At 40.2% G+C, this 16,268-nt stretch overlaps 1 protein-coding gene across 15 annotated transcripts in view; it reads right to left on the bottom strand.

Annotated features, from left to right (window-relative positions):
• The window catches only part of CHODL (chondrolectin), a 593,574-nt gene that overhangs the window by 20,009 nt on the left and 557,297 nt on the right, over window positions 1-16,268 (bottom strand). Inside the window, exon 1 of one of the 15 annotated variants that reach the window (XM_081572693.1) lies at window positions 3,187-3,659. The exons of the other annotated variants lie outside the window; for them this stretch is intronic. Coding sequence (XP_081428819.1) covers window positions 3,187-3,265 — 79 coding nt within the window. The 5' untranslated portion in view covers window positions 3,266-3,659. Of the gene's footprint in view, window positions 1-3,186; window positions 3,660-16,268 lie in introns of those variants that run through there. 15 annotated transcript variants of the gene reach the window in all.

Below are 16,268 nucleotides of genomic sequence, written 5' to 3'. Positions count from 1 at the left end.
AAGTCTCTAAATTGCCCAGTCTTCTAAATAAAATGTTTGCAAATTTCAATAATTTCAAGGGAAATATTAAAGTGTTCTGCAGAAATGTGGAGGTACCCTGAAACACACCTAATGCACTTTGCAGTATAAACAGGTTGATGGCACTGCTGGGTGCACTTAAAAAGAGAAAGTAAACACACACACATTACTTCAAAACACTTTAAAAGCTTAAGAATATCCATGGGCTCTTCAGATATATTCTCCCATCTTAGAGACATGAATTTTGAATTCTTTTTCATATGTACGCATATACCCCCAAAGTAAAATCCTCTTACCTTTGTCGTAAAGAAGATGTCATTACTCTCCAGTCACTTCACAAATTTAAATGACTGCACCCCTAGATATATCCTCTACACAAGGGATCCCCCACCTGCCTGATGGTCTGAGGTGCAGCTGATGTAATGATAACAGAAATAAAGTGCACAATAAATGCAATGGGCTTGAATCATCCCAAAACCATCCTCACACCTCTTGTTCCATGGAAAAACTGTCTTCCACTAAATCAGTCTCTGGTACCAAAAAGGTTGGGACCATTGCTACACATCTGTGTATAGCAACAAATCAGTACTGGTCTAAGATCTTAAATTCCCAAATTAGAATCAAAAATTCACTAAATACTCTGTGATCACTATCCTCACAGTTATATATTTTTATTGCATATTCATACATCAAAATAAGCATAGCCAGGAACTTATAAACATACTTTTCTATTACTGCGAGATGCTATGAAATCTTATGGGGCAGGTTAAGATAATGTTTCACAAGCTCATTCTTGTTAAAATGTTTTCACTTCATTTATAAATAATGCTCTCAACTTTTAAAAAGGTGGTGTATGTAACAGTATTGGAAAGTATCTTATTGAATAAAGTTATGAGATTTTATCTTTTTTCCCCTAGGATAAATAGCTATTTTGGTACATTATATGGAAATTTTAATGGTTGTAATGATCTTCAATAACTAAAAAATGCATTCCATATATTGTAAGTATGTTCTTAATAATGGCCCTAAAAAGCTTGTTTCAGCTGACAGACAGTTGAATAGAATTTTGGTAAATGTTCCCTAGCGGCATGAAAAAGTTGATGCACCTTTCAAAGCTTTACAGCATCCAGGGAGACATTAGACCTAATATTTCTGAAATATCAGGCTTTAGACTGCTCTGTTCTCATGCCATTATGGCTGATATATACATTTTAAAAAATCAGTCTTCAGAGGATAAAATTACAAGTCAGTTGTAATGGTTAGATTTCAATGTGAGTTTGTATGGCAAAAGACAAATTATTCATAAGAAAAACATAACTAGGTAATTATTTTACTATCAAGTAAACATCATCATTTATGTTAAATCGAATAAATCATGTTCACTTAATTAGAAATTTTCCAGATGTCACCTACAAGACGTCTATAAATACTTACTAGAAAAACACAGCAAAAGCTTTGTAACCATTTATTCAATAATAGAACACAACATAAACTTTTCATTAGTGGTTTTCTCAAGGTCTGCTTTATGTATTCTTCTTCTTTTGCAAATTTTAAGGGATGAAACAAGAATATACCTAATGGAGACCATTTACGTCAGTGAAGTTTTTCCATGTGTTTAAGAAACACCTTAAGCTCAGAGCCTGATCTCCGCTGTTCATTCATTTGCATGAATAATTCTGACAGAGACAAAGGCAGTCAGATGCTTAATTCACACATTCAGATGAGTTTGTATGCTGGACTTTTCTTTGAAGCTAACATCAGCAGGAGGTATCCAAAGCTAGGGCTTTTGTAACCATATTTGATTCTGCAATGTTTTCATTTTATATTTAAATAGCAACAGCCTGAAAAAAAATGTAAGCAACATGTATTTCCAAGTGACCTTTCACACAATGTATTTAATTCCAGTATCTCCAGAGGGCCAAAAAGTTAGTGGAGAGTGATTGATACCCAGACATTGAAGGATTGTATTCAGAAGATGCAGAACATCACATTGCTGAGGGGAATATCAGTAACAATTAAGCTTAATAGGCCAATTTCTAAAGGTCTGGCTTCACTACTGATTAAGTCGCTGTCATCTGTCATCTACCTCTAGTGACAACTGTTATACAGACGCACAGAATGTGAAAAGGAATCTGTGCTTTCTACATTAAAAAAAAAAAATACACACTTAAAACACAACCCACATACCTTCAACAAATATCTATTGCAACACTATAATTAGCATCACAAGAAATTTCAATAAGGGTAGCTATGCTCAACTTTCCTGTAAGGCCCCATTCATTCATCTTAGGCTTTCGAGAATCTTTGCTTTTTTTTTTTTTTAAAGACCTTTCCCAAAAGTAAGGGAGAGTGAATGTGGTATGAATTGCTCGACAACAGGACGGTAAAAGTGGTCGAAGAAAAAAAAATCAAAGCATAGGCCGGGAAGCTTGCCAATTCCGATCCGTTTCCCGGGCATAGACTCGACCGACCTAATTGGGCACCTACTGTGTGCGCGTACAGACCTGCATTGATGATCATGCACACCTCAACCCAACTCAAGCCGATTTCGTGTTCTGAGAAGTCCCCAACTTGCAACAAGGTGTGTTAAGGAGAGATCTCCCAAGACGCCCAGTGGCCTGGTCTTTGTCAGCCCTCCTGAGAACAAAGGCTGAGCACCCCGGGGTCGGTGAGCCACCTACAGCGAAAAGGTCTGGTCTCAGAAATCATCTGCGTGAACCCCGTGCGGGCGGGCGGGCGGGGACTGGAGTCGAGCCAGGCCAACAGGGGGTGGCAATTTCTGTAGCGGCTCTTTAGTCTCTGGGCTCCGTCTGCCTCCGCGGTACCCCACCCCTTTTACAGGTACCAGCCCTGAGGCCAACTCTTTTCTAAAGAAAGTCGAAACGAGTCCTAGAAAACGCTGTACTGCCCAGGATGAAGCAGAGCTCGCTTCGCAGCTACTAAACCAGGCACTCCCAAAAGAACGTAAACTTTTCTGGGTGTTTAGGGAGGGACGGGGAGAAAGCAGCATACAATCAATTTCCCCCTGCCATCTCCGGCCCCCTACCTACCCAGCACCGGTTTCCAACCCCTGGGAGAGCCTCTACCCCTGGACAAGCCGGACCTCGCCTGCGCGCCCCGCGGTCCCCTCTCCCGGCTTGAGCGCCCGGCGGGCGGCCCCGGACTCACCGCTGACCACCCGGCGGCAGAAGGCTCCGTGGCCGCAGAGCAGCGCGGCGCCCAGCAGCAGCGTTACCACGCGGCTCATCGCGGCGCGGCGGCAGGTGTGGCGTGGAGCGAAGGTGGCCTCTGCCCGCCTGGCGGCCCGGGCTCTAACTCCGCAGCCTCCCTGCCTCCCCACTGGAGGCCCTACTCCAGCCGCCCGAGCCCGGCTGCCCGGCCCCCTGCGAGCATCGCCTCCGGCCGGACCTGGAGCCGGGCGCGCTGCTACCGCGCGCGAGTGTGCGGGGTTGGAGCGCACGACCCTGCGGGTGCGCGTCTCCAGAGAGACACCCGAAGTTAGGGGGTCCCGTGTCTGTCCCAGAAAAGAAGCAGGAGCCCCGGTGTGGACCCCGCCGCCCCCTTGGCTCCTCTCCTTGGCCTCTGGCCAGAAAGGAGCTGAGCCCGTGCGCCCAGGTCGTGGCTCCTACAGACGCAGCAGCAGCTCTGCGCTGGAGGCGTCGTCTTATATACCCACGTCCCCGAGGTTCCAGCCCCTCGCTAGTAATAATTTTTAACTACTTCGTCTCTCCTGCCCTGCGGAGCATCCTTGGCCCCTCCCCTAAAAACAGGAGCCACTTTGAAAACAGTCCAGTCAGCAGCCCCACCTCCTCGCGCTCTCCTCTTTCCATTCGCTAGCAGACTCGGTACTCATTTGTGTAAAATGAGACAGCTTTGCTATTAAACTCTGGCAAAAGTTGGATCCATTTGATTTTCTCAAAGATTAATGTCCACGGGGATGCCAAGTTGTGGGGCCTTTCTCCCTCTCTCTCTCTCTTTTTTTTTTTTTGTGCTAAATTGCTTGATCTTATGTATTGCTAGATGCAGGGCGCTAGCCACTATTTAAGATGGATTGGTAGAGTGGGAGCCAAAGTCTATTCGGTGAATTATACTGTTTGGCAGGTTTTTCCCCACCTCAGTTCTGCAAGGAGATTACTTCCAAGCAGGGTTGTTTGACTAAATTGCCACAGGAGTAAATTGAAGAGAATATTTGAAACACGGTTTTCCCAACTGATTTCCATCTCAATATTTGTAGCTCTGGAGAAAACCATCAACACAAAATAAATGTTCTGAATACTTGGGAATTTCCTGGACATAAAGGTATGTATTTCTTTGCAATCATCTATCAGAGAGATATGATGCTGGAGAAGACTCTTAAGAGTCCCTTGAACTGCAAGGAGATCAAACCAGCCAATCCTAAAGGAAATCAGTCCTGAATATTCATTGGAAGGACTCATGCTGAAGCTTCAATACTTTGGCCACCTGATGGGAAGAACTGACTCATTGGAAAAGACCCTGATGCCGGGAATGATTGAGAGTAGGAGGAAAAGGGGAAGACAGAGGATGAGATGGTTGGATGGCATCATTGACTCAATGGACATGAGTTTGAGCAGACGCTGGGGAGCTGTAAAGGACAGTGAAGCCTGGCTTGCTGCAGTCAGTGGGGTGGTAAAGAGTCAGACACAACTGAGCGACTGAACAACAACAAATCAGTCAGGTATGGTTAACAAAAGAATTAAACCATACTACAACCTGCAAAGGAACTTTTCCATTACCTGATTTGTTCTTTGCTGTAACAGTCCACTCAAGGATGCTAAATTTTCCTGGAATAGTGAAAAGAAGTGCATGAGAGTTTCATCTTTATCTGGTCCATAATAGGAACCCTGAGGATGGTCTCATAGTGGGCTTCAGTAGAACTGATATTTTGATATGAGAGTTTCATCTTTATCTGGTCCATGATAGGAACCCTGAGGATGGTCTCATAGTGGGCTTCAGTAGAACTGATATTTTGCCATTATGTTCCTTTAAATGCACCAGGATTTGTTAAATAAAATCCTCTGGTTTTAGTTATTTTAAAATTCTTTGGCTCTTATAGCACCTCCCTGTATTTGGTTTTCATAAGCCACGAGTACACTCAACACTTGTTGGACTGTTTTCATAGGGAAAAAATCATTCTACAGTAAAGATAGATCTTACAGAATAAGACATTTTAAGACAGAACAAGACTTGGAAGGATCTTATGGATTATTAAGTCCACCATACTCAAGTAGAATTCCAAACTGATTATAACATCTATTATTTTATTTTCCTTATGGAACCATTAGAAATACTAATTTATTCCAGGATCAGGGCAATTAATAAATCATGTAAAGAATATGGATTTTTCACCACTACCTACAGATCCAAAAGAAAGAGTTGTTTCTAGGATTTTGAATGGAAAATGGAAAACATAAGTCCTCAAAGCCATGGAGGAACATATAGCTCAGCCTGTAAACTATGTCAAAGAATGTCCCTGGGTGTGGCTGTGTCAGAAAGTTGCTCTAGGGGTTCTAGAGAGGGCACTTTTTTGGGTTTCAGACAGTGGACTTCAGGTTAGGTCCTCACATGAAGGAAAGAAACCTAAAGGGCATTGGGGGGTATCTTTAATAAGGGCACTAGTTGCTTTCATGAGAGTTCTACTGCCCAAAGGCCCAATCTCCCGATACTATCATATTGAGAGGTAGAATTTCAACATGTGAATTTGGTTGGGGGGCAGGGCTGGGGATACAAACAGTCATTTCATTGTAATGGGCTACAAAGGAGATTTGTTACATTTAAAATTATTACAACTTTATATGAATATATTTGAAATGTCATTGAAATTCAATGGTAACTAATTTATTCATTCTATTACACTTTAAAGGTAGTAAATGATTCTCCTGAGGACTATCAATATCATTGGTAGGACATAATAACATAAATAAATAACATAAATATTTGACAGTGAAAAAATAAAGCTATTACAATATAACCACATCAGCAGTAGGCACAAACTGTTATTTTATTTCTTTTCTTTTCTAAATAATAGTTATCGGTCACTTCCAGGAAGAGACCATTGAATCCAAGGTTTTCCTTCCAATTCTTCAGAGGTGACACCTTGGCATCTGTTCAGGCCTATAACTGGTTCAAATGCAAGGATGAGCATTTGGTCAAATTCTCCCCAGATTTACTTGTTCTTTTCAAACCATGTCTGTGCTATGGAATACATGACCTGCCTCATTCAAGAGCCAGTTTTACTCTCCCTCATAATTCTAGGATAAGCCTTAAATTTAACAGGGTTGTCTTATGAGCTTCAGTGTACATAAAGCTGAAATTTAATGAAGAATTATGTGTGTGCATGCTCCATAGTGTTCAACTCTTTGCAATCCCATGGACTGTAGCCCGCCAGGTTTCTCTGTCCATGGGATTCGCCAGGCAATAATTCTGGAGTGGGTTGCCATACCCTCCTCCAGGGGATCTTCCCAACCCAGGGACTGAGCCCACATCTCTTACATCTCCTGCATTGGCAGGTGCCACTAGTGCCACCTGTGGAATAAAACCTGCCTTCCTATCATTTAAAGTTTAAATTCAGGAACTATTGAGTCTGTTACACATTTTAACCATTCAGGTGATGAGTTAATGTTTATGGAACTCAATTACTAGAATTATATGTTATCAGATCTGAAGATTCATATGAATTTATATGAATATGTAATTAAATATCAACTCAGTAGATTGAAATTTCCTTTTACTGCCTCTTTATTAATTGAAAGCAATACATTCAGTTTCACTGTTACCACTTTATCATGGACCAATACTTTTTACTCTAATCTTTGCTGAAATACTAAATCTGATCTCAATATCAGTTCAGTTCAGTTCAGTCGCTCAGTCGTGTCTGACTCTTTGCGACCCCATGAATTGCAGCACACCAGGCCTCCCTGTCCATCACGAACTCCCAGAGCTTACCCAAACCCATTTCCATTGAGTCAGTGATGCCATCCAACTATCTCATCCTCTGTCACCCCCTTCTCCTCCTGCCCCCAATCCTTCCCAGCATCAGGGTCTTTTCCAATGAGTCACACTTCGCATGAGGTGGCCAAAGTATTGGAGTTTCAGCTTCAACATCAGACCTTCCAATGAACACCCAGGACTGATCTCCTTTAGGCTGGACTGGTTGGATCTCCTTGCAGTCCAAGGGACTCTCAAGAGTCTTCTCTGACACCACAGTTCAAAAGCATCAATTCTTCAGTGCTCAGCTTTCTTTATGGTCCAACTCTCACATCCATACATGACTACTGGAAAAACAATAGCTTGACTATACAGACCTTTGTCGGCAAAGTAATGTCTCTGCTTTTTAATATGCTGTCTAGGTTGGTCATAACTTTTCTTCCAAGGAACTAGTGTCTTTTAATTTCATGGCTGCAGTCACCATCTGCAGTGATTTTGGACCCCAAGAAAATAAAGTCTGCTACTGTTTCCATTGTTTTCCTATCTATTTGCCATGAAGTGATGGGACTGGATGTCATGATCTTAGTTTTTTGAATGTTGAGTTTTAAGCCAGCTTTTTCACTTTCCTCTTTCACTTTCCTCAAGAGACTCTTCAGTTCCTCTTGCTTTCTGTCATAAGGGTGGTATCATCTGCATATATGAGGTTATTGATATTTCTCCCAGCAATCTTGATTCCAGCTTGGCATTTCCCATGTGTACTCTGCATATAAGTTAAGTAAGGAGCTGAGTGACAATATACAGCCTTGACGTACCCCTTTCCAGATTTGGAACCAGTCCATTGTTCCATGTCCAGTTCTAATTGTTGCTTCTTGACCTGCATACAGATTTCTCAGGAGGCAGGTCAGGTGGTCTGGTATTCCCATCTCTTGAAGAATTTTCCACAGTTCGTTGTGATCCACACAGTCAAAGGCTTTGGTGTAGTCAATAAAGCAGAAGTAGATGTTTTTCTGGAACTCTCTTGCTTTTTTGATGATTCAGCAGATGTTGACAACTTGATCTCTGGTTCCTCTGACTTATCTAAATCTAGCTTGAACATCTGGAAATCCTCGATTCATGTACTGTTGAAGCCTGGCTTGGAGAATTTTGAGCATTACTTTGCTAGTGTGTGAGATGAGTGCAATTGTGCGGTAGTTTGAGCATTCTTTGGCATTGCCTTTCTTTGGGATTGGAATGAAAACTGACCTTTTCCAGTCCTGTGGCCACTGCTGAGTTTTCCAGATTTGCTGGCATATTGAATGCAGCACTTTAACAGCATCATCTTTTAGGAGTTTAAATAGCTCAACTGGAATTCGATCACCTCCACTAGCTTTGTTAGTAGTGATGCTTCCTAAGGCCCACTTGTCTTTGCACTCCAGGATGTCTGGCTCTACATCTGGCTCCAGGATGTCTTCTCTTTTTACCTTCATCTTTCCCAGCATCAGGGACTTTTCCAATGAGTCAGCTTTTTGTATCAGTTGACCAAAATACTGGAGTTTCACCTTCAGCATCTGTCCTTCCAACAAGTATTCAGGGTTGATTTCCCTGAAGATTGACTGGTCTGGTCTTCTTGCCATCCAAGGGATTCTCAGGAGTCTTTTCCATCACTGCAGTTCAAAGGCATCAGTTCTTTGGTGCTCCACCTTCTTTATGGTCCAACTCTCACAACCGTACGTGACCACTGGGAAGACCATAGCCTCGACTATACGGACCTTTGTTGGCAGAGTAATGTCTCTGCTTTTCAACATGCTGTCTAGGTTTGTCATTGCTTTCCTGCCAAGAAGCAATCGTCTTCTGATTTCATGGCTGCAGTCACGATCCGCAGTGATTTTAGAGCCCACGTAGGGAAGTCTGTCACTGCTTCCACATTTTCCCCTTCTATTTGTCATGAAGTAATGGGGCCAGATTTGGCCACACTATTTTTCCAAATGTATACAGATGCAAGTTTAATTTTTAAGTATCAATAAAATCATAGAACTCTTTTACCCACATATTTTTACCAATATTTACTGAAAGAACAATTGTTATTATGTGGGGTCATGGAATAATATGTTTAGTAAAATTACAGCATCATAGTCATAGAGGTAGAGAATCACTAAAGCATAAAACATTACCTCTAAAGTTCCTTTCAGCTTTACAATCCTTTCTCTCTAAAGTTAGGAAAGTCTAGCACTTCTCTTTCTGTTTCCCTCCCTCCTTCACTCTTTCTTTCTGTAAAAAAGAGCCAGTGTCAATTTACAATGAGTGGAAACACCCCACAATTTGATTTCCAAGTTAATCAGAAAATAGGAGTCCTGGAAAATTTTCCTATGATCCTTTGAGTAACAGGTAGATATGCTGCAGATGCCACATAAATGGAAAATCCAAACAAAGCAAAATAAAAGTGAGTGCCAGGTTGAGTGAAATAAAATGCAATTAATAGACTATAAAATTATAAATAAATATTTAATGAACTCAGATTTTTTTCTATAAAAGTGTTCCATTTTATTCAAAAGGAAATTGTATCAGGAAGAGAAATAGCTAAAGACCCAGAAAACATAAAAGATGCCTTTGTTGTATTCACAAATATTCAGTGTTTTCCCAAATATATCAAGTGACTAGAAAACAATGGTGTCAGAGCAGCCATAATAGCAATAAACCGAGATATGTGGAATGACATATAAAGTTAGAGAGAATGTGGGGGGAAAACAAAGGTTTTAGGACCAAAAGAAAAAATCAATCTAAATTTCCTGCTGGAGGTACATCTGTCACTGCGATATTTGCTCATACACTATTTCTAAGGGGAAAGGCTTATGTGCAAAGTGCATGTTTATACTGCAGCACAGCAAAATGGAAATTGTAGGAAAAACAAGGAACACACTGTCAGGTAACTCGTAGTTACTGGCATCCATAAAAGTCTCCTTGTCCTCTAGACCATGCTTTTTAAAACATACATACAAGTTATCATTTATCTGTGTGTGTGTGCTCAGTTGCTACAGTTGTGTCTGACTCTTTGCGACACAGTAGACCATAGCTCTCCAGGCTCCTCTGTCCTCGGGATTCTCCAGGCAAGAATACTGAAGTGGGTTGCCATGCCCTTCTTCAGGGGATCTTCCCCACCCAGCGGTCGACCTGCATCTCCTGTATTGCAGGAGGATTCTTTACCACTGAGCCACCAGGAAAGCCCCATTTATCTGTAAAAAGGTCTAAATATTCTGCATTGTAAAGAAACCCTTTGAAAATAAACCTGAACAGAAAGGGGGCGGGTGGGGGGGGGACAGAAAAAGTAAGTACATTTCTATGGTGAAATCTTTTATAACAGAAAAAATAAACTGACCATATTACACAAGGAATTGATGCTACAATATTTCTCTCCAAAGAGTGGACACATAAGAGTCATAAGACAGCCTTTATTTTCCAGCATTTTCAAGATCAGAGACAAGTTAAGGATAGTTAGAATGTTTGGGATGGACATGTACACATTGCTTTGTTTAAAATGGATAACCAACAAGGACCTAGTTTATAACACAGGGAACTCTACTCAATATTATACAACAACCAATTGGGGAAAAATTTTTTAAAGAATAGATAGATGTATACATATAACTGAATCAGTTTGTTGTGCGCCTGAAACTACCACAACGTTGTTAATCAACTATACTCCAATACAAAGTAAAAAGTTAAAAAACAAAGAACAGAGAGGCAAGAAATCAGCATGAATCTATGAGCTAAGTATCTCCTATCTTTTCCAACACTTAAGGGTCATTTAATTGGGTGCTAAACAATTGAAAAAAATAGTTTAGATTTTTAAATATTTGTGAAGTCAATACAACAGTTGCAAAAAGGTATAACGTTCTTAATACAAACTGGGATGATCATTGTGGAGTCTGGTTCATCCTCATTGGAGCTCATTAGCAGGTAACCTAATGACTTTAAAAAAATACATATTGAGAATAAAATGGGGAACAGAGGTAGTAGGTCTGGATGTCTTCATCCCCAAGTCATTTCCCAACACACCTGCATCAACCCCTCCCTAAAGAGATAACTTCACGTGGCTTACTCTAACACATTGAGGGCGGCTAGAATGCTGGGGAGGAGAAGGCAATGGCACCCCACTCCAGTACTCTTGCCTGGAAAAATCCCATGGACAGAGGAGCCTGGTGGGCTGCAGTCCATGGGGTCGCTAAGAGTCGGACACCACTGAGCGACTTCACTTTCACTTTTCCCTTTCATGCACTGGAGAAGGAAATGGCAACCCACTCCAGTGTTCTTGCCTGGAGAATCCCAGGGATGGCGGAGCCTGGTGGGCTGCCGTCTATGGGGTCGCACAGAGTCGGGCACGCTGGGGTCTTCTTCCAGACTCAACGTTGATTTCTCTAATTCGACTTAGTAGTTCATGGGGCTAAGAAGCTCTTTATGATGACCATAAGGGAAGTGAGGACACTGTTCTCCTTTTCTGCTTAGACCTGCAGAAAGATTTCCCTTGTCACACAATCTAAGTTTACCCCTTGTTTATCTCTCTCCCAGTTTTTCCAGTGCAGCATCTGTTACTCATTTAACAAACATTTAAGGAGCACATGTTGTACATTTTTTCTGTTAAAATTGGGGGTATATCTGTTTAGTTGTTTAATGCTTGCCTGTCCCTCTTAGGTTATAAATTCTGGGCTGGTTTTATTTTCCATCAGTAGGTGCCTGATAATTATTTTTCAGATAAATAAGTGAAAGGATGAATGAATCTCTGCATTAAACTTTTTACCTTCATCTGAAGCCAATTTTGGCACTTCTCCCTTTTCCTTTTCTGCTCACAGCAATGAGGGTAGTGGGGATGGGAGGGACCTCGCATGTAGCATCTAGCACAGAAAGGACAGTCTCTTTCCCTCCATCCTTACTTCATCACCTGGCAGGGATGAAAAGAGGCTTCAGCAATTCTGAAGAACTCTTCAAAACCTTTTTTTCCTTGACTGATATTGACAGGTCTTAGACCTGCAAATGGAGAGAGATTTTTCAAGAGTAATTCACCTCACTTGCATTCAAGAATCCTAGTTTAAACCTTTCTTCCTAATCTGCAGAAATCATGGTCACACACATTTTAGATAGATATTTTTTGTGAAAGAGTGAACATGAATCTAAAATTCCAATCTACATTCCTTGATGATAATGTTAGAGGCTCTAAATTTTGTTTTTCTATCTCCACACAGCTCCACATGCCCATCAGTAACATCTTCCATGAATATGGTATCCACACATTTCAATTTGCCTGTCAAAGTTCTGCTTTGCCCAGAACAATGCCTGTCCACACCTTGATGGTTGATTATCATTTTCTATATGAAGTTATTTTTTAATTTCCAGGAAAAAAAATAGTTTCTTGCTCTGATTTTTTAAAAATATTATACTATATTTTTTTCTCCAATACTTGGGCACATTATATCACTTTATGTAGACACATCAATTTCCTTTAGGGTAGATTCCTTGTCATTCATATCCTGCAGTGCCTAGGAATTCATAGTGTTGACTTCAATAAAGTGTTCTCAAAATCCTACAAATAGCAATTACAGAATAAAATTTACCCTATCTGAAGGTTAATATAAAATTTTCAGTTCAGTTCAGTTCAGTCGCTCAGTCATGTCCGACTCTTTGTGACCCCATGAATCGCAGTACATCAGGCCTCCCTGTCCATCATCAACTCCCGGAGTTTACCCAAACCCATGTCCATCGAGTCGGTGATGCCATTCAACCATCTCATCCTCTTTCATCCCCTTCTCCTCCTGCCCCCAATCCTTCCCAGCATTAGGGTCTTTTCCGATGAGTCAACTCTTCACATGAGGTGGCCAAAGTATTGGAGTTTCAGCTTCAACATCAGTCCTTCCAATGATCACCCAGGACTGATCTCCTTTAGGATGGACTGGTTGGATCTCCTTGCAGTCCAAGGGACTCTCAAGAGTCTTCTCCAACACCACAGTTCAAAAGCATCAATTCTTCGGTGCTCAGCTTTCTTTATAATCCAACTCTCACATCCATACATGACCACTGGAAAAACCATAGCCTTGACTAGACGGACCTTTGTTGGCAAAGTAATGTCTCTGCTTTTCAATATGCTGTCTAGGTTGGTCATAACTTTCCTTCCAAGGAGTAAGCGTCTTTTAATTTCATGGCTAAATCACCATCTGCAGTTATTTTGGAGCCCAGAAAAATAAAGTCAGCCACTGTTTCCACTGTTTCCCCATCTATTTGCCATGAAGTGATGGGACCAGATGCCATGATGTTAGTTTTCTGAATGTTGAGCTTTAAGCCAACTTTTTCACTCTCCTCTTTCACTTTCATCTAGAGGCTCTTTAGTTCTTCTTCACTTTCTGCTATAAGGATGGTATCATCTGCATATCTGAGGTTATCGATATTTCTCCTGGCAATCTTGATTCCAGCTTGTGCTTCCTCCAGCCCAGCATTTCTCATGATGTACTCTGCATATAAGTAAAATAAGTAGGGTGACAATATACAGCAAAAACAAGACCGGGAACTGACACTGGCTCAGATCATGAACTCCTTATTGCCAAATTCAGACTGAAATTTAAGAAAGTGGAGAAAACCACTAGACCATCCAGGTATGACCTAAATCAAATCGCTTATGACTATACAGTGGAAGTGAGAAATAGATTTAAGGGACTAGATCTGATAGACAAAGTGACTGATGAACTATGGATGGAGGTTCGTGACATTGCACAGGAGAAAGGAATCAAAATCATCCCCAAGAAAAAGAAATGTAAAAAATCAAAATGGCTGTCTGAGGAAGACTTACAAATAGCTGTGAAAAGAACGGAAGTGAAAAGCAAAGGAGAAAAGTAAACATATACCCATTTGAATGCAGAGTTCCAAAGAATAGCAAGGAGAGATAAGAAAGTCTTCCTCAGCGATCAATGCAAAGAAATAGAGGAAAACAATAGAATGGGAAAGACTAGAGATCTCTTCAAGAAAATTAGAGATACCAAGGGAACATTTCATGCAAAGATGGGCTCAATAAAGGACAGAAATGGTAGGGACCTAACAGAAGCAGAAGATATTAAGAAGAGGTAGCAAGAATACACAGAAGAACTGTACAAAAAAGATCTTCACGACACAGATAATCACGATGGTGTGATCACTCACCTAATGCCAGACATCCTGGAATGTGAAGTCAAGCGGGCCTTAGGAAGCATCACTACGAACAAAGCTAGTGGAGGTGATGGAATTCCAGTTGAGCTATTTCAAATCCTGAAAGATGATGCTCTGAAAGTGCTGCACTCAATATGCCAGCAAATTTGGAAAACTCAGCAGTGGCCACAGGACTGGAAAAGGTCAGTTTTCATTTCAATCCCAAAGAAAGGCAATGCCAAATAATGCTCAAACTACCACACAATTGCACTCATCTCACATGCTAGTAAAGTAATGCTCAAAATTCTCCAAGCCAGGCTTCAGCAATATGTGAACCATGAACTTCCAGATGTTCAAGCTGGTTTCAGAAAAGGCAGAGGAACCAGAGATCAAATTGCCAACATCCGCTGGATCATTGAAAAAGCAAGAGAGTTCCAGAAAAACATCTATTTCTGCTTTATTGACTATGCCAAAGCCTTTGACTGTGTGGATCACAATATAAAATTTTACTGTCTGTATATATTCTTATATAATTGCTTCTTTACCAAAATTATGCTTAATGTTTTAGGATGACTGTGATTATTTTTTCATGACTATCTTTCCTTACATTTTCCTATTTAGTATTTTAATCTACCACATTTATCCTTTCATATTCTATTTTTTACCTTTGAGTATAAGATGCTGAGGATATCTTATAAATGCAAATAGAAAATGTGCATTTATTGTCAAATTTTTATCAAATTGCTGCAAACGTTTAGAATTCTGAAAGTACCTACTCTTTTGCTGAGTACCACAATGGCAATTTCTAGTGTGGTGGTAAGGTAAAAATCTCAAAGAAATAGAAAGCACCTAAACCAAGTAACCATAATAACCATTCTTCCTTCCAAATAAACCTTAGAAACACTTTGTGAAACACTTGGGATTTACAAAACACATTTTGAAATTCAGAGTTTCAATCAATAAATAGCTATCATATGCTGAGCTAAGGGTCAAAATGTTATGAATCTACCAAAAGCAATCAAAACTCAAGTAGATGAAATAGGCTTTTGAGATTTAGAAAAAATGGATGGTTAACTCATTTAATAACCAGCAGATGGGGAACACATGTACACCCATGGCTGATTCATGTCAATGTATGGCAAAACCACTACAATATTGTAAAGTAATTAGCCTCCAATTAAAATTAATAAATTAAAAAAAAATAACCAGCAGAGGATGCAAGTAAAACTGGATATTCTAAATCTATATGATTTCAAGGGGAAAACCATTCAAAACATTTTTGAACACTAAAAAATTTCAAAATTTTCCCTGGATTTATAAAAATTAAAAAGAAATACTATCTAGCTAAATATGAGCTATTTGTCTGTCTTTTCGTCTCACCTTTAATGCTCTAGTTTCCAATTGCTCTTTTAGGTTGTCATGGCAACAAAATGCTATTTTCAATATGTTTTGGTAGAAAACCTGTGTAGAACACCTAATTTAGTATAAGTGGAGTACATTAAGTGGGTTGCACGTATGACAGATCTTTTAACTTTTCACAGAATTATTTGATCATATTATTTCTGATGAGTATGGTTTCTTAAACTTTTTATGACATAAAATAACTTTTACAGTTCATTGACAATGCTAGGAATAACTTCAGTGCAGATGTACCTATAGCCAATCCAAACAGCTGCCTCGTATTGAGGCTTTTGCTTCCCCCAAACCCAATACTTCCAATTATCCTCTACACAAGCAACACATTGTTTGTCTGAAATATAGATTTCTCATATATTCATTATTTTAATTTCTTAATTTGCTTCCACTATTAATATAAATATACTTGTAGATAACAAGACAAATATCAGAAGGAAAATGTATGGATGATGCCACCACCAAAAGCTCCTGTTACACACACACACACACACACACACACACACACAAAGGTTTTCACATATGTTACTTCTCCGAAGTTTTCAATTACATTCTAGCTGGTAGAATAAAATTTGAATTCCTTTGTCCTGCATCCAAAGCCCTCCAAAATTTGATCCTCTTTACCTTTCTAGATTTATTTCCACTTCCTACTTTCATACATCAGCCAGTACCACCAACCAAGTGACTGACAGTCTGTCTTCATGTTTTCTCACCTCAATGCACACTGCTCCAATTTTCCACACCTTTTCATG

The sequence above is a fragment of the Giraffa tippelskirchi genome, chromosome 2 (assembly GCF_054371585.1).
Source record: "Giraffa tippelskirchi isolate mGirTip1 chromosome 2, T2T-mGirTip1v1.2.pri, whole genome shotgun sequence".
Classification (NCBI taxonomy): Eukaryota; Metazoa; Chordata; class Mammalia; order Artiodactyla; family Giraffidae; genus Giraffa; species Giraffa tippelskirchi.
Note: the sequence above shows the minus strand (reverse complement) of the source record. Positions and strands in the feature narration are given on the sequence as shown.